We start from the raw sequence: 20652 nt of genomic DNA, 5'->3' as shown, positions 1-20652 counted from the left end.
CCAACAAGCTACTGTTTAGCTTTAACTTGTTTAACATTGTTTGGCAATGACACGCATTAAACAAATTATCATCATATTTGCCTGTAGGGCAAAAGAATTAGCCAGCGTTAAAAAAGGTGTTTTCCCTAATGCTCTGGCCTTCCTGCTTCTGTACAGGGCAAATGAAACAGAGGGAATATTCAGATTGCAGCAGAAATAATAGTCTCAGGAGGAGACTATTATTTCTCCTCTGCAAACACAAGCACTTTTTATGCCACGAGTTTTAGTGACGTGGGGACTTGTGCTCCTGTCCTTCCTCTTGGCATTTGGAAATTGCCAGCCCGTGTGAAGAGTGCAACAAAATCCTGTCGCAGAGGGTGAAGAGGATTTGCTCTTGTCTCAGGAAATAGCCAAATATCCAGGAGGCTGAGGAATGCCGGGTGTGCCAGGACTTCGTTTGCCCAGTAGGTGTCATCTACAGCATTAGGCAGTGATAAAATTTGAAAACTAGAGGCTTTAAAATAACCTGGGTTAGGACCAGCTTCTGATGGCACAGCTGCATCTTTTCTCCCATCCCTCAAGTGTCATAAAGACAACATGTGGCTTTTGAGTATCTGTAAGTAATAACCACCCGTGACTCCCATTTAAATATAAAACCTGGCATATTACACAGAGAATAATTAACAAGAATTCAGGACTTTTCAGCACGATGAGATTGCCAAGGACAAAACTGTCATAGCTCTGTATTGCAACTCACCAGCTTTACATCTGTGTGAGAACCTCCTAGCCCACCTAGCTGCATTCAAACTCAAACATTCTTATGTTCAGCATTGCTCAGCAACTTCATTCTCTACATCAGCACCCTGTTTTGATAGAGGAGGAATTTGGCCTCTGGGAATTAACAAAACCACAATATTTTGCCACCCTCCGACTTTGGTCAAAATGCATACGTGTTAGTTTCACTGTCTGTAAAAAAATAAAGGAGCACCTGGCATTGGAAAACTTTCTTGGGATTAAATACAGGTAAATCCTCTAGAAACAACCTAAAGGTTGTTTTCTATTTCCTCATGCTCTGATTTAAAAACCCAGCCGGCACCAAATGGCATTTGGTCTGCAGGCTGTGTTGCATAATGGGAATGGGAGTCCTGGAGCTTTAGCACCCTACCAGACCACAGCCCTGCGGGTTGAAATCCTCAGTTCATGGAAGTCAGCTTTGCCCAAAATGTCCCCAGGGGTAGGTAGGGGCTCCCACAGAGATTTAGTTCTCCCACTCATCCTAGGCTGAGAGACAACAGGCATTTGCCAGGACATAATTGTCCCTGACCCCTTTACTTCTAAAAAGGAGAAGTACAGGCTGAAAGCATCCCTCCAGCTGATTTACCTGTCTGTGGACACTTGAGATGATACTAAGACCAGACTCTCTCTCTCAGTATTGGGCACACGATGACCACCAGGCCTTCCTCTTGCTGCTTTGTGAATTACCATTACCTAGCAATTAACAGCTCCTCTCATTTAGTGGATGAAGACCAAAATGGTGCTCTCTCATGTCAGGGTACCTTTTCTCTCTGAAGAACAGATAATAGCTGTTATCCCAGCCGGCTCATGGGAGCACCAGCAGCCCTGGTGCTGACTGCCAGCAGCTCTGCTGGCACAGAGGGATGGGGGCCCGGGGCTCCTGCCCCCTGTGCCTTCCTTCGCCAGGCTGGGCACAAACAGCCAGGGGCTGCCTCTACCCCAGCCCTTCCCTGCAGGGCTGCTGACCACAGGGGATGAATGGGCTCTTCCAAACTAAAGGCACCTGGGTACAAATCCTAGTGATGAGACCCCAGCTCTGCCCCCCAGCCCTAGAGGAGCTGGTGAAACCCTCCAACCCCCACCCCCATCTCCGTCCTCAGGGCCAGCCTTAACTATGGCATTAAATCAGCTCACATGAATTATTCAGAAGGGTTTGGAGTGAATTTCATGTTAGAGAAATCTATGTTTCAAATTTCCTGCCTCTAAGAGGAGTCCCCTGCAGTTACTTTGATAACAGTTTCTCTTTACAGATGATAATTGCACGATTCAATCTCTTGTACAGTGTGGCCTTGTGAACTCTTCTCTCATATCAAAGGACAATTTTCAGATAATTTCCATAGCAAAAAGAAAGTGATTGTGGAGATAATCTGTTGAAAACACACATGCTGGATTTCAGTTGAAAACAATAAAATGCAGTCATGAAATGAGAAACCAAGTGTTACCTAGCTGACGATATATAGAGAATAAATTGCCTAAGCATTTTAGTTTACTGAGCTGCTAGGAATTGAAAATTGGTCCCATGATTAGTCTGATAATCAGGACACCTGTAGCAACAAGCACCAAAAGGGAAAGGGAATATATTTCTACCCTGAATCTATGAAGAAACATAAGATTGAAAGATGTCATTAACCAAGGGGGCCCTTTGCAGTTCTTACAAAAAAACTTCCTCAAATGAATATCACTTACATGTGCTTAGATCTGTCTGGGTGTGCTGCAATTCTTGAGCAGCATTCATCACAGAATCTCTCAGAGCCTTCTAAACTTTCATATATTAATCCACCCATGAGGAGATATTTTATTTGCATGTATACTTAGGTAGCAAGCTGAACTTCTAATGGGATTGATGGTACAATCACACATCCCCCATTGTGTTTCCTGACTAGTTTGTATTCCCAGCTGTGGAAAATGTAGGTTTAGCAGCATTCTCACTTTTTGAGAGGCCATGGGGATGTTGGATCATGGATGAAGAAGGTGAGGGAGATTTACTGCGAGGACCTGGAATTTTTGATGGGAGAAACTCACGTTCAGCTAAACCTCTACTGGTCTGTAGTGTTCCTGTACACAGCCTGTGCATTTTGAAGAGGTTTTTAATTACAAAGAGAAGTCAGAAGCAAACATGCCTTGTTTTGAGCAGGAGCACCCCATCAAAGTCCAAAGTGTGACTGTGAAATGTGTGTGAATCCTATACTCAATCCACACAGCTGGGGTGTGAAGGGTTTTGTGCCTTTCCTGGTGCAGTAATAGTCATTTGCACAATCTGAAGAGTTCGATTTTTGTCTCTCTCCACGCACATCCTGGAAAGCCATTTCAGTGTATGGAATGTTGGTGATCTCCTTGTGATCTCCTGCAATGCACAGCTGGGTGCTTTGTACCCCTCCAGCTGGGCTAGCAGTTCTGCACTGTTTTCTTTGAAGAAGCACTTCTGTGGCATCACCAGAATTATTGTTAGGCCATAACACATGGGATGTTGTTTTCTTCTTTCCAAGAAGATTTAGAGTACAATTTCTTTTCCTAGGCTGTTAGCTGAGCTCAGTGACAAAGTCTTCCCAAGCTGCCCTTTTAGGCTGGCAGTGTGTGGCTCTGTCAGCATCAACAACTCACCTGACCTCTGCTGGCAACTGAGGAATGATCCCAGCACTGCCCTGTGCTGCCTCACCTTCCAAAATGCAGGAGCACAGCAGCCTGTGCTGCATCCTGGCTCCTGGCAGCTCTGATGGTAGAAGGTCTCCCACCCTGTGGGCTGTGCCCTGCTCCCAGCTATTTCCAATGCTATTTCCAATGAACTAATGACTTGTGTCACTCATTAAGTGGACTGAAAGCAATTTGATGGCCAGAGAGGTGATAAAGAAAACCAGACAAAGCACCTGACATGAAAGCCCAGCGATCCCCACCTTTATCTGGGGAGAAGGGAGACTCACACAGGCTGAGCTCCACAACAGTTCTGCCCACCCCATGGCTTGGTGGGACTGGGAGCACAATTTATTTATAAGCTTTGTAAACCCTCTCCTGACTAGTACAGAGCCCAAAATTGAAGGTTTGTGCTAGTATTTTGCCATGGAAATAAATGTTTGTGTAACCTAATAGTCATTCATCTTACCAGTATGCAGAAGCATGGTGGCATTTGTGCAGGGATTTATTTGCATTTACAATTGTACAGTGCCTAATGGATACTGGAAAGCACTCAGCTCTGCAGTGCTATTAAATTTCAGCACAGCAAAACCTGCTGCTGTTATTACGTCGTTGCTCTGTGGTGTTGAAGGCAAATTTGTGGAGTCAATTCAAATCGGGAAGCTCTGACTTGAGACCCCTGGAGGCAGTGACATCTGCCTGGCTTTGATAAGAATTTCTGAGGGTGAAAGTAAAGTGCTTAAAGTGAAATTAAAAGCTTTGATATATTTTTTTTTTGTTTGTTTCATCATTGTTTAAGTCCTTTACGCGTGTCTTTCAGTTCTTCATTAAGCTGCAATTTTTAGTTGCTACTCCAGCACAGGGGAGACACCTGACAGGCATCCAGCAGGTCACTGGCACTGCCAGGACTCACATCTTGGCTCCAGCCTGAGCCAAATAAAGTGAAATAGGTGATACACACACCCAGAGCAACATTAACTTTAAACTGTTAGAGGGTTTTTGTCCGTCACAGTTGGCTAAAAAAGGAATTTCAAAAGGAAATTGTGTGAGAAGTCCTTGGAATCAGCCATTTCCATCAGCCTGAAGCCTCCCAGAGCTCAGCAAGGTCAGATGCATGAGCCCCCAAATGAGGTGACCCATCTGTGTGGGTGGGATTTAGGATTTGTTTTTTTTTTTCAATTGTGATGTAACGGAGGAAGGTAAGAAGAATAAAACACATAGTCAATGGCTCAGCACGTATTTTTTTATGATCCAGTTTCAAACCATTAGAAAATTCTTTAGTGATGCAAGTGCACTTTAAACCACAACATAATATCTACACCAGAATTTCATTTTTCTCCATTCACTACTTTGTGAATTTATTTCTAATGTCACCCCTTCTTAATTCTCCTTGGAGTTTTAACTGAGACAATATTTCCATGGCCAAGCAAACAGGAGTGTCAACTGCAACTGGACTGCCAGTCAGCATTGTGTTTCTAGCGTGAATATTGAGGGGAAAGGGGAATAATTGCAGCTTTTTAAGCCCAAAGATGAAATGCAAAAGTGAATTAAAATTGCTGTGGTAACTGCTCAATCAAAGGTTGGAATGCAGTATTTCTGCTGCATTTAAACAGCAAAGAATCACCTGCAATTTGCCAGCACAAATGCAAATAAGAAATTCAAAGGGCAGTGGTATCTTTTTTTGTTTGTTTGTTTTTCCTTCTCCCTGGCAAGAATGTATGATAGCAAGCTTGAACTACTTTTTTCTGTCATGACAATTTAGTTTTTGTTTGCTTTTTTAAGGGGGGAAAAAATCCCAACTCTTGCTTTAATGATCTTCACAATGGTGAACTTTAAAGTGGCTTACAGCAGGGGAGTGTGGCATTTTCTGTTTGCATCAGTCAGTTGCTAGTGATTGATCTCAGAAGCCAGCTTTTATTTTCCAAGCAAAATAGGCTGCAGTTGGATAAACCTGATTAAGGTGAGTAGAGTTGTATCTGATGTGCCTATTGCCACTCATTTCAGCATAATGACTTTCTTTCCAGCTACAGATGATATGCAGAACACAGAAGAAAAAGTATTTGTCAGTCTATAATGAATTCTTCTTAAAGTTTAAGTGATCCTAATAGGCCATCAAACCACCAGATAACAGCTTGGCATGTGGAATTAACTCCTGATCAGGCTGCTATAGTTTGTGTTGCCATCCTTACACAGAAGTTTGCCATGAAAGAAGCTGCTTGCTGGACTGATGTTATTGTGAAATCATCTTGCAACATCTTGCAAAAATGGCTGCTTTGATTGTAAATTAAATACTAAAAAAAAAATTTGAATGATCTTGACTTTTCTTCCTGATTTCTGAGTGTTTGGGTCCTAGTGGCTTCTCCTGCTAAAGAATATGAATCCTCAAGACACCCGAGATCCTGACACAAAAACTGCTCATTGCTCTGTGTTACTTCCCAACAGAGACAATTGTTTCTTTCCCTCTCTTTTCTGAGGGACAAGAGACAGTGGACAGGAAGAACAGGTGAAATTGCATTTGAAGAGGTGCAAATACAAAGATACAAAAAAGCCTTGGAGGAAACAGGCTTCATTCAAATGGCTGTTTGCAGAGCAGATCCTCTGCAAGATAACTTAGGCATGTGAAAAAGTCCTGTGCACAGAAAACAGTCTGTCATAGTGAAATAAAGAGCCCTGAAGCTGTGAAGTCTGGCACAGCTGTGAAAATAACTTTCACTTGGGAAGGGAGGCTGGGAACCCTGCAGCTCCTGATTCTTTTCAAAGAAAATGCCTGTACCACAGAAAGAAACACGGAGGCTAACCCCTGCAAATCTCCACCAAAATCCCAATTTAAAATACTATCAAAGATTAAAGGCTGCACTCTCTTTCACCTGCATTAATTATCAAGGCAGCATGCAGAGCTCTGTAAATGGCTGGTCTGTCAGCACAGCACTGAGTTTAAAGGTTAGGGTGGTGGCAGACAGATGATGATGATGATGATGATGACAACGTGATTTGCAGAATTTTCTGGCAAGGAGGAAAGGTGTCTTCTAATACTGGAAGCAGTGCTAGGAAAAATCAGCCTGCCTTCCATGTAGCAGGGGCTGGGAGGGAGGAGAGGGCAGCTGAGCTGTAGGGGAAGCAGGAGTGGTGCTAAGTTTGCTTGCCTATTGCAGCCTGAAGTGAAATGATAATACTGCCAGGAGGTGAAGACAAGGCAAGACACTCCCAGACAAAAATAAATACCCTTTTCCCTACCCCTGACAAGAAAACCCCCATCCTGTTTCTGCTCTGCATAAGCACTAGCCACTGTGGCAGGCTTTATGCAGCTGCGACTGCTTTAATTTGATTAATTTTATTGGAAAGAAGTTCCATCCCTTTTACCAGCCAGAAACCAGTCAATCCCCATTAGGATCCTCTCTCCCTGTTTCTTTACTGCTGTTATAAAGTGATCTTTAAACTACTTTATGAAATAGGGTCAGCACACATTTGAAGAGCACCTGGGAGTGCAGGTGTGAAAGGAGAGCCCAGGGGTCTGGTGGATCAGCAATTATTCCAATAGGTGGGAAGCTAAGCAAGGCACTGGACAGGGTGCCTCTGCCTGGGAGACACGGTGGCCTGATGGAAGAGGCCACCTTTCTGACAGAAAGCAAGCAGAAAGTATTGTACTCCTTCTTGCAGGGCCTAAGTTTGAAAATGGAGCAAAGTGGTGGGGAAATCAGCACCAGTTTCTTTCCCCCTCCTCACCCCCACGAGAGAGTCTGGCCAGGGAGGGGGTCCCTCAACAGGCCTTGGGCAGCAGAGACCACCACAACACTGCCAGGAAATTGTCAGTCAAGTTTAATGCATCATAAAGAAGTAAAACTACATTGGCATATTTAAGACAAACACTTCTTTTTTTTCTATGCACACTATCCACTGGACAGCCCCCTTTTCAAAATAACTACTTTTAACAGTTGAAGACATTTTTTCAGAAATTCTTCACATATTCAATCTTCTACGCTTTTCCTTTATTTTTTATTTGTCTGAGAAGGAAAAAAAAATTATGAAACCTGAAAACATCTACATTGCAAGCCACTCAGAATGCATAATTGCATACATTAACCAATGTATAACAACTGTGTTTTACTTAGTTCACTCTATTCATCAGTAAAAGAATATAAAAATCTTGTTCAATTGAGTGTTGTGTATTAAAATAGATTTGTATAGTACTGCACAGTTTCTCCCGGAGTTGTGAAAATGGTTGAAGGGACCACGTGCTTTCTGGGCAACAGAAAAAGCCCAGTGCCTCAACGTGTTTACTTTTTAAAATTAAAACCAAAAAAGGCTGTTCGGCACCATGTAATATGCTGATGAGAGAGACCAGCCTTGTGTCCTGCTCTGGTGGCTTTCCATGAGTTGTGCTAATTGATGGAGAACTCGTAAGGACAGCGACAATGGCACGGAGGGTGTGAGCTGGGAAAAAGGGGGTGTCCACCCCCACCTGCCCAGGCAGCCCTGCAGAATCAGGAAGACCAGCTAGTAAACAGGCAGGTGCACTGGAATTTTCTCAGGCTAACACTTAACACGTCCTAAATATGCTAAAATCCAACAAAATGTTACCAAGGAATCGAGTTTCCAAAAATAAAACCCTCCCAAACTTTTTTGATTTTCTGTGTCCTGTCCTCCCCCAGAAGTTTTGAGTCTCCAGATTGAGAAACAACACCTTGAGGCAGTTTTTTTTTTTTTCCCTGTACCATTTCAGCAGATATTTCTACAAAAAACCCCAATCAACCCACCAACCAACCAAAAAACCCACCAACCAACCAAAAAAATCCCACAACCAAAAAAAAAAACCCAAAACCAAAAAACACTAAACAAAACAACAACAAAAAAAATCATGTTGCATATCTTTAAAAATGCAGTACAAAAAGTTTTTTTTTTTTTGGCATATTATCTGTACTGACAAGAAACAAAACCCAGAATATTTATTTGCTTTTTTGTTTGTTTAAAAAATAATCTAAAATGAACAAAAAGACAGAAAACCACTGTCTTTAAAAAATTATACCCAAACTTTCAAAGATATCCACTGTTATGGTTGATGCTAAACCTTGCACAAAAATTCCATGAGAAAAATACACTGATAGTAAAATAAGTAAAAAGGACCTGCAAAAGGAGTTTTACAGTAGTATTTTTAAAATATTTTGAAACGCATATACAGATGCATCAGCATGAAAATACTTCAATATTTGACTAGAAATGCTAACTTCATACAGTTTCTTTATTTAAATATCTGCAATTCTCAAGTCTAATAATATGGAAAAAGAAAAAGATCTTTTGTTTCCAAGGCTCTGTGAGTGTCCACGTTGCTGTTCTGGTCACCAAGACCCCATATCCAGGTCACCTGAATCAATGGGGCCGGATTTGTTCCTCTGGAATCCACGTCAAGTGCTAGTAGCTCAGTTTCTGGTTCTCTCACCCACACACGTAGCTTTCAGCCCAACTACTTCTCTAATACCTCCCTACTCCTCTCCCGTCTGCCACCACAAAAGGCTATCCTGCCTCCTCTACCAGCCACGCTTTTCCAGCTCATCCTCAGCCATAAACACATTAAGGCCAACACAACAAAGCAAATTTCATAAGCACTGAAGGTCTTGGCAAACACAAAAGCGCGGCAGGACCCGCCCCGTGGGGACGTGCTGCCACGGTGACCCGCAGAGCGGGCTGCGAGTGTCCAGCTGTACCAAAACTGGGAGTGCTGCTCCTGGCCTGTGCTCCAGCTCTCCCTGCTCGTGTGCTTCTCCTCGCTGTCCCCAGGGCTTTCATGGCCAGCTCCTGTCAGTTGTTGCCCTGGGAGGGCTGCAAGGCTTTGTGCACGGCAGCGGAGGCAGCCGAGGGCTTGATCCAGGGGATGGCCAGCAGGGAGGTGGTGGTGGTGGTGGTCATGGTAACCTGAATCATCTGCTCGCTCTGTATCAGTCTAATGAGGGCTTTGAGGCGTTCCAGTGACGACTGAGTCCCTTTCTGCTGGGCCATCAGGCTGGTTTTTAACTCTAAGCATTTCTGTCGAATAAAGGGAAGAGGAGAGAGAAGGAAAGACTGAGAATACATTCAAAGTGGTGTCAAACACCTCTCCAAACATCCTTTGGTTCCTTGGGTGCTCATTGTGCTCACATGAAGTATGTTCTCCTTTGGGGAAAGCAAAACCACAGCTTAACAAATGGAGTAATCGGCAGCGCTGCACACGTCGCAGCAGCTGTCTGAGGGGAACAATACTCTTCCCAGGTGAAATGCTTTTGGAGGATGTTTCCAACTCCATCCTCTAGACAGCCTGGCAGGAACACCTTCTGCATGCCACAGAGATGCCAGGCACAGGAGCCCAACAGCTGTGTTACTGAAAATACAGAGGGTGCCACTCAGGTCTTTCACTCTTACCAAAGGACCCTGATAAATGTCTGGCTGGTGAACCTCACCAGGCTGCATTTCATACGTGCCACACATTTCAGGGAATAGGCACTGTGAAGACACATCAATCTCACTCAACATGATACCAATATTTTTCCAGCAGAAAACTTTGCTCCAAGATGCAACTGTTACATCAGAGCATTCACAAGGAAGCTTCCATCCCTGAGGGTGGCCAAATTTCTCCCTGTGCTCTCTTGAAATAAAAACCTCCATGCAAATGGGCACGAGAGTAGGAGCTAAACAAAGGCATCCCAAATCCTCTATTTCTCTGAGAAGGGGTAGGAAGAATCAGCAATCCTCCTTTCCCTCCCCACCTATGGACTGCTGCATCCAGCACCCCATTCCTCAGTGAGGGACAGACCCAAACCTGAGCCTGTCTGCAAGGTGAAAGGGGACAGCAGCCTCTAAAACCTGAGACCTTTTCCTGTCTCCCAGGGCACCCAGGATTCTGACCAAACCCATTACTTGGCTGCAGATTGCTTCTCTTTGGCTATGGCCCAGATTGCCCAGGGCTGAGGATTCTCCAGAACTGGGAAATTGGGAATTGCTCACTTGAAAATCAACTTGTTCAGAAAGCAACTGCGTGGAGCTGCTGGGAGGTTGGTTTAGAGAGATGCGATTTCAGGTGAAAGCTAAATTATGTTCTGTTTTTACCATTGCAGCTGTGGGGTGTATGACTGTTCTTTTTCATATAAATCTCTGTTAAAATGTCAGAATGGAATTGCTCTGTGTGGGACACCTTTAATTTATTTTCTTTTTTCAAGTGGATACATTTCCAATACATATAATCATTGGCTGATATTACCATTTAAATAAGACAGTGTTGCCCACTGGAAGAACCTGATTCTACTTAGGTAGAAATCTTAGTGATTTTGACAGCCATGACACACACCTGAGAGCTGATGGCTTTTGTTTTCCCAAATTCCTCAGCCCACTGCACTCTCCTACCTATTACATACACATGTGGTTCCATTAGTGCTATACACATGTACAGGGAATATACAGCAATGTCTTTTATGAAGTTACTTCTTTTCCTTCCACTCTGTTTTACGTGATAAATGTTTTAACATGCCTCCTCTGGATAACTGGAATGGTAAAACAAGCAGTCACTCCCTGAAGCTGCCACTTGGGTTTTTCCAGGGTAAGGTAATATCAAATATTTATTGGGGCTGCCACACAAACTGACACCTGCTTCTCAGGATGGAGGGAGCCCCAGATGACATGCTTGTGACTAAACTTTTCACCTAGAGGATGGAAGTACCTTGAAGTCATTGGGTACCTCAGAGCTGTGGATGCAACTACAAGGAAGGCAGCCATGGCTATTTGTGGAGTTTTGTTTGGGTGTGTTTTGCCACAGAAATGCAAGTGATTTCTCCTCCTCTGCCTGCCAGAGTGGCTTAATTTCGTGCATAAAGAAAATGCACACATACTTCCTTAGAGGGAAACACATTCACACTTGAAAATCTATTGCTTGGGAGCTTGAATTATTTTCTAGCCACAAAATACCATTTTTTGGGCTTAAATTCTTTATGAACATCTCTTCAGGAGACTCTGTGTCCTCATCAGGTGTCCTACCTTCACTGCACTGTTGAGAAGTCGATCTTTTTCTTCTAATTGTCTATGCTCACTCTTCAGTTCACTGCTTCTCTTTAGTAACTTTCGTTTCTCTTCTTCTTTGACTGTGGAACAATAAACAAGGATGCAGAGGTTAAGAAAAGGATGTACTGTGCACTTGAGGACAGAAAGCTGAAGCAGGTATTTTGCATGGTGAGTTTAGCCTTTTGTCAGCAGGCACAGACAAAGAAATCTGGAGTTTCTGCTTGCAGGCATTTCTTCACTAAAAGGGTGGCCAGGCATTGGAAGGGGCTGCCTGGGGAGGTGGTGGAGTCCTCATCCCTGGAGGTGTCCATGGAGCAACTGGACATGGCACTCAGTGTTCTAGGCCAGTTGACAAGGTGGGATCAGTTACAGGTTGGACTCGATGAACCTGGAGGTCTTTTCCAAACTAAATGGTTCTGGGATTCTATGTATGTGTCTGTGTCAACGGTTAGCACACAGGAGGACAACCCAAAAGGTACATGCACCTTTAAGGTGAATTATAATTAATCCTTAGACTACATGTAATCCTGGAAGTCTCCAAGAAAGAGGTGCGTGGTATTTAGGAAGAGGTCAGCCCCTTGGAATGGCAATAGCTAGTGACCCTGGCAGAAAAGCACAATTATAAGTGTGCCAGACCTGCATAAAGGTCCTTACAAATATGATCCAATGCCCCCAACAGCCTATTGTAAGAGTGCAACAGGGAATTAAAAAAGAATAATGCTCAGTGCACAGCTGTCACACAGCACACGACTCAAGTGGCTGCCATACCACAGAAGACTGAAAGAATTAAAAGCTGCTATTGCTGTGGGGCCAGGGACACCAGCCTGGCACTGTGTTCACACCCAATTACATGGCTCTGCTTAGCCTGACTCTGCCTCGTAATCCTGTTTTCAGCACTGTTCCAGGGAAGGTACCACTTTGATGCCAGCTTCCTCCAGAAGAGTGAAATTCCTGAGAAATCATTCTCAGCTTCCTTACAGAGGGAGGACAGCAAAGGAGCAGACCTAGGGAAAGGGGACAGGAAAAGTCTGCCATCCCCAGCCACTTATGGCCCTATGACCTACACCATCAGACCTTATAACACTACTTTGATATTTCAGCTAAGGACTCAAGTAGCACTGCTATCATGAGCAGAGAAATCCCTTGTGAGTGACTGAGTTAATCCCTACCTGTTTTATGAGTAACATAGGAGTGAACAATAGCCAGAGTTCCAGTCCATGGCACATTGTCATCTTTCTTTAAAACCTATAAGCCCAGGAAACAATAAATGGTTAGGATTCAAATAAATAACACCCATTAATGTTTGCTCCAGCCTTACAGTTTGGCAGGACCAGAACTTGGGTCCTTGTCTCAGAACATAGAAGTGATCTCGAGGCTAAGCACAAGAAACCCTAAGGCACAGATTCTACACTTTAGTGACACTTTAGTGTTTTAATATTTTTTTTCTTACTTGTGCAAACAGTGTCTTCTTCTGACACTGCCTCCCTCTTCTCTAAGATTTACATTCTTTTGTCTGGCTACATGCTGGTGTTGTTACTGAAAACAAAGGAGCTGAAGAAACTGAAGAGACATTTAAAGACAATTCTTAGCAATTACAGGCAAGCTGCAGCACTCCCTGTATGTTCTAACTCTAGGATGGTGAAAAATACCAGAAATAAATACTGCAAACTTCACTAAAGCCTCTCAGTACTTCTTTATCTGACGTAGTCCAGTGAGCTATGACCATAGGTTAGATTTGTTTAGGGGCACACAGATCTGAGGCGCCTCCTGTTTTCCCTTCTTGATATACCGTGCTGCATGTGGCTTACCTTCTGTTGGCACTTTGGGCAGACCCAGAGCCCTTTGGGGGCAGTTTTGAGGGGTGGGTCCAAGCAGTTGAGGTGATATGCTCTGGGACATGTGCCACAGGGCTGCAAGTTCACTCCACGCTTGCAGGCGGCGCAGTGCTCATCGTGCTGGATCTCGTTCTGCAAGAGAAGGGTGCCCTGGGTAAAGTCAGTCCACTGAGAACTTCTCTCTACACAGCATTCAAAGCCTCTCCTGCAGCAGACAGGCTCCTTCAAACACGAAATCTAATTGTCAAAAGGACCCTGACAGACACAGAAGACAGAAATAATAGATAGATGAGAGCAAAAATGCAAACAACAAATGACCCAGAAGCAAGTTACGTAAGTTGAAACAGAAACATAAAACCCAGCTAATCAAACACAGGAGAGAGCTGACTAACATAGCCAGATTGTGATATTGGAATTATTTCACCTTTTTCTTTGTTTTCTTTGCCAGTGTGCTACCACAACACATGTATCCCTGTGCACGGCTCTGTCCTGCATCAGAGTAAATGTGGGGATCACTTGTCTGTCATGCCCAAAGCAGAAGGAAGCAGCAACAAAAGGGTTCTGGGGAAGATGCACAGTTCCAAGTTGCATTCCCATTGCCTCAAAGGGCAGCTGGGGAAACAGGAGGCTGGAGCATATATATATATATATATATGCTTGGGCTATATACCCTCTTTTGTGAAATCCTCTGGCCTCTTTCTCCCTGGCACTAACTGTTCTCTGCTCAGACTTGCTCTGACAACCTTTCTCCAACAAGACTGATTAGTGCTTTGTCTGAAGCAATACACAACACGAACTAAGACTCATTAGCAAAGTTGCAATGTCATGCTATGTCAATTGCTATGCTAATCCAGTGGCAACATTAATTACTCCTTTTAATAAAGGAGACACTGATTCTCATACTCTCATGCCTTGTGAATCATTACCAAAAAAAAAATTCCTACTGCTTTTCTAGGAAGCAGAATAGTAATTTTATGGTGTTTTTTAATTCCAAAAGCATGCTTTCATTTTTTGGAATAGTAATTAAAAAGTTTCACAGCAGTTTTAGTTAAGCTTGTATCTTGAATTCTAAACCAGTTCTGTCAAAAAATTCACTCTCCAAAATATTACTCTTTATAAACTACCTGCTCAAATAATCTTAATTTCAACTGCAATATAAAGAGATTTAATCTTTACAAACTAGAATGGTTACTCATTTTTCTTATCAAATTTTCACTAAACTCATAAATCTGGACTAGCAATTTCTTAATCAGTGGAGTCAACAAGGGGACTAAACTCAAGCCTTGCATGTGAAAGCCTAAGAGTTCATCTCTTTAAAATTCTGGCTTAGGAACTCAAAGATTTAGTTAAGTGGGAGAAGAGAATACTGCAATTGGGTACCTTGAGAGCGACTACAATAATCAGAAGCAAGCACTGAATGTACAGTGATGAGAAAGATACCTGCTAATACACAAACTTTGCCACACATACCTTCCAGAATGAATCCTCATTTGCTAGCATGTAAAAGAAGGGCAGAAAACAGATCAGTGGAAAATACATTGCTGCAGCAGTTGCTAGTTCTCAGCTGTGGGAGTAATTTTAATCAAGATGTGGCATAGGAGATCAGGACATTGCCAAAATTAATGCAGGCAGTAAAGAATGTAACAGCAAGCAGTGAAATTAGCATTTGAGATTTAAAAATGTGCATTGCAGGAACACCATGTCCAAAGGTCTGATGCTACAACATCATAGTATTTGAAATTTTCAGAAATTTTCATGCAGAGCTCCTCTCTACGTGCCAGTAGTCAAAAAGTCCTCCTGAAGGACCACAGCATGTTGGGTGCTGAAAAGGCTGGCCCTGAACCAGCAAAGTGGAGCATGAAATAGGTGCCTCCAACTATACACAGATTAAACATTAAACAGATTTAAATGTTGAGCTGATTCCTGGACAAAATAGCTCCTGTAGGAGTGAGCCTGATGGCATCACCAAGTCCTTCTCATCAAACTACCCAGAACACCAGGGACCTTTGGATGAACTGAATCTGTACTGATTGTATTCAACCTGGTATGAACAAGAACCAATAGAGCTCACTGGATAGAGAGCCAAGCCTTCCACAAAAAAAAAAAAAAAAAAAAAAAAAAAAAAAAAAAAAAAATGGAATTCAACACATTTTGGTCCAAAAATAAAAAGACAGAAAAAATTAAGAGCTTTATGGAAACGGCACAGTGTGTTGCAATTTCTGCTGCTGATTTCATAGAATCACAGAATATCCTGAGCTGGAAGGTCCCATCAGGATCACTGAGCCCAGCGCCTGGCCCTGCACAGACACAGCAATCCCACCCTGTGCCTGAGAATGTTCTCCAAAGTCTCCTGGAGCTCTGGCAGCCTTGGGACCTGACCATTCCCTGCGGAGCCTGGGCAGTGCCCAGCACCCTCTGGGGGAAGAACCTTTCCCTGATATCCAGCCTAATATGTCCCTGGCACAGACCCAGCTGTTTGCTTGGGTTCTTGCAAGGGGCTGGAGCACATTAAGTGAGAAACACTTAATGGACAGGCCTTTCTTTGGATTAAAGTGGAGGCAACCAAACTGATATTTCTCTCCTGTCCTTCTTCAGCTGCCTCTCTCTGATCAGAGTGGGGATGTTTCACTGTGATCCCTCATATCAGACCCACCTGGCAGTCCCCTCCCTCCGTTACACACGGGTTTTACACACTGATGTGTGCACACGAGTGAAGATGTACACGTGAGCAGGCCTCACACACATGCAGGAAGAGGAACTCGAGGATACAGAAACAGCTTCACCTAAGCTGGACCACAGGCTGAATATCCCTGTCCTTTGCTAACAGCACCCAGTGCAAGAGCAGGGCAAACACTGAGCAAATGCAGAAGCATCCTTCTGATGCTGGCAGCTTATGGGCTGCCCTAACACTGAGCTTGCACCTGCATTTTTTATATTTAACAGCCTTTGACAGATTTTTTTTCTTCCATAAATTTCTCTGCTTTTCCCGAAAATTCTAGTATACTTTGGTCCATAAATAATCACAGGCTTATAAAATGTGTAGATGTTACTTCATATCCAAAAATACACACACAAAGGTCCACCGCTGTATGACACAATGATTGCTCAGGGGATATCAATGTTATTCAGATAAACAGAGGCTTGATAATTGATGAATCTTTTGTACAAATGATACATGTCAGGGGATGTGACCTCATTTCAGAAAAGACGTTTTCATTTAAATCAATCCTGATCAATTAACATTTTGATCAAAAATTACAAGAATTGTCTTCTTCTGTGTTTCCAGAAATGACTGTTGTTCCCTGGACATCATAGGGATTTTTTTTCTAGTTTGTTTGTCTTTTCAGCTCACTTTTGCTTCAAAGTTTTAAACTTCTTAAAACATGTCCACTTCCCTCTTCTAGCTGCTGAGAAATTAAACTGAAGACAATATTTTTAAAGGGGCACTTTATAAGAGAAGGCCAGCCATCTCTGCACTGCATCACTGCAGAGCCAAGCAGTCTGGGACAGCATCTGCCTTCTGCTCAGTGCTTGCACAGCATCCAGAAAAACAAAAAAATCCTTGCAGAGGTGGGGAATTCTGCTATAAAGTAGTCCATCTCAACATTCTCAGAATATTCAGAACTCCAGCACATATTCTGGATTCTGGAAAAACCAGAGATACAGGACTCAAAGAGGAATTAATGATTAAGGAGAGAGGCTGCTGATTTCCAGGAAGCTCACAGACAGCTGCAACAGCAGATGCCTGTCACTTGCCTACTTCCTTGCAAATAAAATGAGAAACGTATAATGAAAGGAAGGTCAGAGATATCCAAACCTAACTTAAACCCACCAAGGGGCTGGAGGCACAAATTGCTAACAATGCCATTGTGTCCTGATTTCTCACACGTGTTTACGTGGGAAAAACAAGTGCTATGATAACACAAACAATATATGACAATTTTAATTTTGAACATAAAACTAAGACAGAAATACTATTCTTTCCAGTGGGGCTCACATGAGCCTGGCTTCCTGCTAAGAGGCATGTCATCATAGCTGCTGACTGTAATAACCTCTCCTGTCCTCTGACACCAAATGCATATGAGGTAAGTAAAGTAATGCATATGGTAAATAGGCCAAGTGTCTGTATCTGGCATGTGAAATTTGGAAGGCAGAGAGAAGCACTGCTGCCTTTCAGTGGGTGCTCCTGTGGTGCAGGAAGCCAAGGCAGAGGCAGAAAGGTGAATCTCAAGCACCAAACATGCCACTTGACAGTGAGATCAAGCAAACACTGTCAAGACTTCATGTCTCAATTATAATTACCTCTGCAAATGCTCCTAACACTGAAGTAATATTTAACTTAGAAAAAGGTCTCTCTTCCCTTACCTCTAATGCATCTCAGTAGAGAAAATGGTAGAAAGGCAAAACAAGGGCAAGGACAGAATCAAATTTCTTTACTGGCTTTGTTTCCTCTTCTGAAATACAAGTTTCTCACTTTCTTCCTTAAAATAGTACCTGGGTCTTGTCTGAAGAATTAAACTATACTCAACATTCTCTGTGTTTCACCCCACATGTCCCAACTCTTTGTCTTCTCTGTGTTGCACATGTTTTCCTGAAATGTCCTTCTTCCCATGAGCTAATCATCAGCATCTCCAAATGGCTCCTCTGAGCTGTTAATTCTCAAGCTGTTAATTCTCAATCTAGTATTAAGTTTCAGATTTCAAGTTCTTATAAGTACAAGATTGGAAGGCATCTTGAAGGTCATCAGGTCTAGATTTATGACTCTACCTCTTGGAATCAGAAAGATTGGCTTTCAGCCCTTGTTATTGAAGCAAAAGCTGTGGGACATTTCTGGTGCTGGAGGATGGAGAGCAGTTTCTTAAAGCTGGTGTAAACAGGCAAATGAAAAGCCTAAAATAGCAATTAATTTTTAATATTTTTTTTTAAGTACTTGGGGTTGGTATTCTGACTCTGTCAGTGTTGTTTTGTTTTACTACATTTCTATTTTTTTCCCCTAATAAAGAACTATTATTCTTGCTCCCATATCTTTGCCAGAGAGTCCCCTAAATTCAATATTAAAATAATTCAGAGGGAGAGGGTTTATATTCTCCATTTCAAGGGAGGCTCCTGCCTTCCTTAGCAGACACCTGTCTTTTCAAACCAAAACAGTGCCAGAGATCAGATTTTCCACTGATTGCAGAGGTTTTGGATCTGTCCCTGTAAAATTGTGGTTTTTAGCCTTATCCTTCCATTGTTTTTGCAGGAAAACAATCTATTTTCACTCCATATTAAAAAAATACAGAGACATTACACAAAGTAATGCCTTGTGGTATCCTAGCAGTAACTCATATGAAGTCCTACTAATAAATTTTTAATACATCATTAGAAGAGTAGTATATTCATTTAAAAATATGCTTACCTCTCGTTGAAATGAACAAGGGGTTATTCAAATAATTCGATGCGAGGCGTTTCCTCTAGAAGGGAAAAGAAACCAACCACCATGTCACTGCAGTGCTCTGGCTGTCTCTGACATTTCAAATTATCAACCTCCATGGGCTTACCTCATACCTAACCAGCTCTCCAGAAACTACTTTGAGACCACTGACACAGTCAGACAAACAGTTGCATGATTTACCTTCCTAACAAGCTTTTCGTGTAGCTGTTTATTGTGCATTAGATTTTATTAAGAAGAGAGAAATACAAATTGTAATGCTATTGATGGGGTTGGAGGATGTTGCATGGGCTGGTAAGAGCAAGACTACTGCAAAACTAACTCCAAGCCCCACAAGGTCCATAAGGGAAAATTGTTGCTGTGAGATGACATTTTTATTTGTATGTATAGAAATGGTGATGGATTTCTATATTTCTGTTTTCTGCAGGAAAAACACTACTACCTTTACGACACCTGCCTACAGTTCAGAGGAACATACTGCATTTGCAAGCAACAAGTAAGTGCCTTAGCAAAATATTTCCCTTTCAGAAGTGAATGTGCAGGACCTTGAGGAGCTGGCAGTGATTTCAATCTGCTGAGATCACCAAGGTTACAAACAGAGAGCACCGCAAACCTGAGATGTTCAACTCACCTAACACAGCCCATGGCCAGCCTTGTCTAACTGCACAAGCTATGGTCAATAGCAAGCCAAGCTTCATTAACAGTCTAGACAACTCCAAATTGTTCCTCTGAGCCACCCATTTCCATTTTCCTCCACTAGATGTTGTTAGATTCAGCCTGGAAGAAACCCCTGAAAGAGGGGTTTTGCTGCTATATTATTTATTCTGTGGTGAACAAACTATTCTCTTATAGACAGGGGCCTGCCAGTCTGTTAATGAACTTTGAATAGATGTTTCTTCCTTCAAAAAATAACCAGCCCAAAATGTAACCCTTTCCTATGAAAAGAAAAGGCTACTAAGGGTACGAAAATAAAATGGAATCTCAATTGCTTTAAGAAGAAAGCTTTGAGAAGAAAAAGCACACCATACAAATGAAGACATAAGACCACGATCATATTTTTTGCAGACAAAGTTAGTATCACCATTACAAATGCTGAGCTCCTTCCATTTTGAGGCATGTTGGCAAATAAAAGGTGTAATTTATATGCAATTTCCATTTAAACAATCATGAATTAAAGACCATTTCAGGCACCCAAATGCCTGAAATGCCACTAATACCTCAACGCCCTGATTAGCAAATCAGTCTGAGCAGCTAATTGATTAGAGAAAAAACATCTGCCTCCATTTGACTTGAATGGCATTCCCCATGGTCAGTAATTAATGACAGCTCCTAATGAGGATGCAGCTGATCAGCCACAGGAGCCCTTCACAGACTTTTCTTTCTCCATGCCATCCTTCATTCAAGCATATGCTTTTGAGAATAGATATGATGAGAAATATGAACTAGGGGTGCAGTAGACCTGGGCTATCTTCTCTTCCACCTCTCCAAGGTAATAGAGTTTGTCCCAAACACCAATCTGGCTACAGCCACAAAACTCTGCTGCAAGTATTTTAATAATCAGGACAAAAATGTCTAAAGAGCTACAGCTCTTTAATGCTAGCAAGGCTAAAGTTCCTACTCTGTTAAATACTGCACATATGGACATCAGTATTTGCACTGAAAAAAAAAAAAAGTTGAGGAATTCTGAAGAACTCAAGTGCCCAGAGCTGCTCTGGAGTATAAAAATCTCCAATGCTTTCAAAAAAAGAACAATCAAGCAATTCAGCAGTTTGGCTGCAGCACTGTGTTTCTTCTTAGCCTCATCTGTTTGCTATCTGCCAACGAAGACAGAAATCTGAAATACTGGCATACCAGAAATCCTGTGTTACTTATGCCTAAATAAAGAACAATCACTTTCTTTAGTTTTAGAGAACTCAGAATACAGAGAAGCCTTGCTTAAATGGAGAGCTGGCTACAATTGAGTTT

The 20652-nt window shown here is 42.5% G+C and overlaps 1 protein-coding gene across 1 annotated transcript in view; it reads right to left on the bottom strand.

Annotated features, from left to right (window-relative positions):
• Nucleotides 1-7195: 7195 nt before the first annotated feature.
• The window catches only part of PHF21B (PHD finger protein 21B), a 121592-nt gene continuing 108135 nt past the window's right edge, over nucleotides 7196-20652 (bottom strand). The window contains exons 8-13 of the mRNA XM_021529911.3: nucleotides 18655-18709; nucleotides 14727-14749; nucleotides 13230-13388; nucleotides 12591-12666; nucleotides 11398-11501; nucleotides 7196-9420 (exon numbers count right to left, since the gene is read on the bottom strand). Of these exons, the coding sequence (XP_021385586.1) occupies nucleotides 9196-9420; nucleotides 11398-11501; nucleotides 12591-12666; nucleotides 13230-13388; nucleotides 14727-14749; nucleotides 18655-18709 (642 nt within the window). The 3' untranslated portion in view covers nucleotides 7196-9195. The remainder of the gene's footprint in view (nucleotides 9421-11397; nucleotides 11502-12590; nucleotides 12667-13229; nucleotides 13389-14726; nucleotides 14750-18654; nucleotides 18710-20652) is intronic.

The sequence above is a fragment of the Lonchura striata genome, chromosome 5, assembly GCF_046129695.1.
Source record: "Lonchura striata isolate bLonStr1 chromosome 5, bLonStr1.mat, whole genome shotgun sequence".
Classification (NCBI taxonomy): domain Eukaryota; kingdom Metazoa; phylum Chordata; class Aves; order Passeriformes; family Estrildidae; genus Lonchura; species Lonchura striata.
The sequence above is the reverse complement of the archived record's forward strand: the minus strand, read 5'-3'. Positions and strand labels throughout refer to the sequence as shown.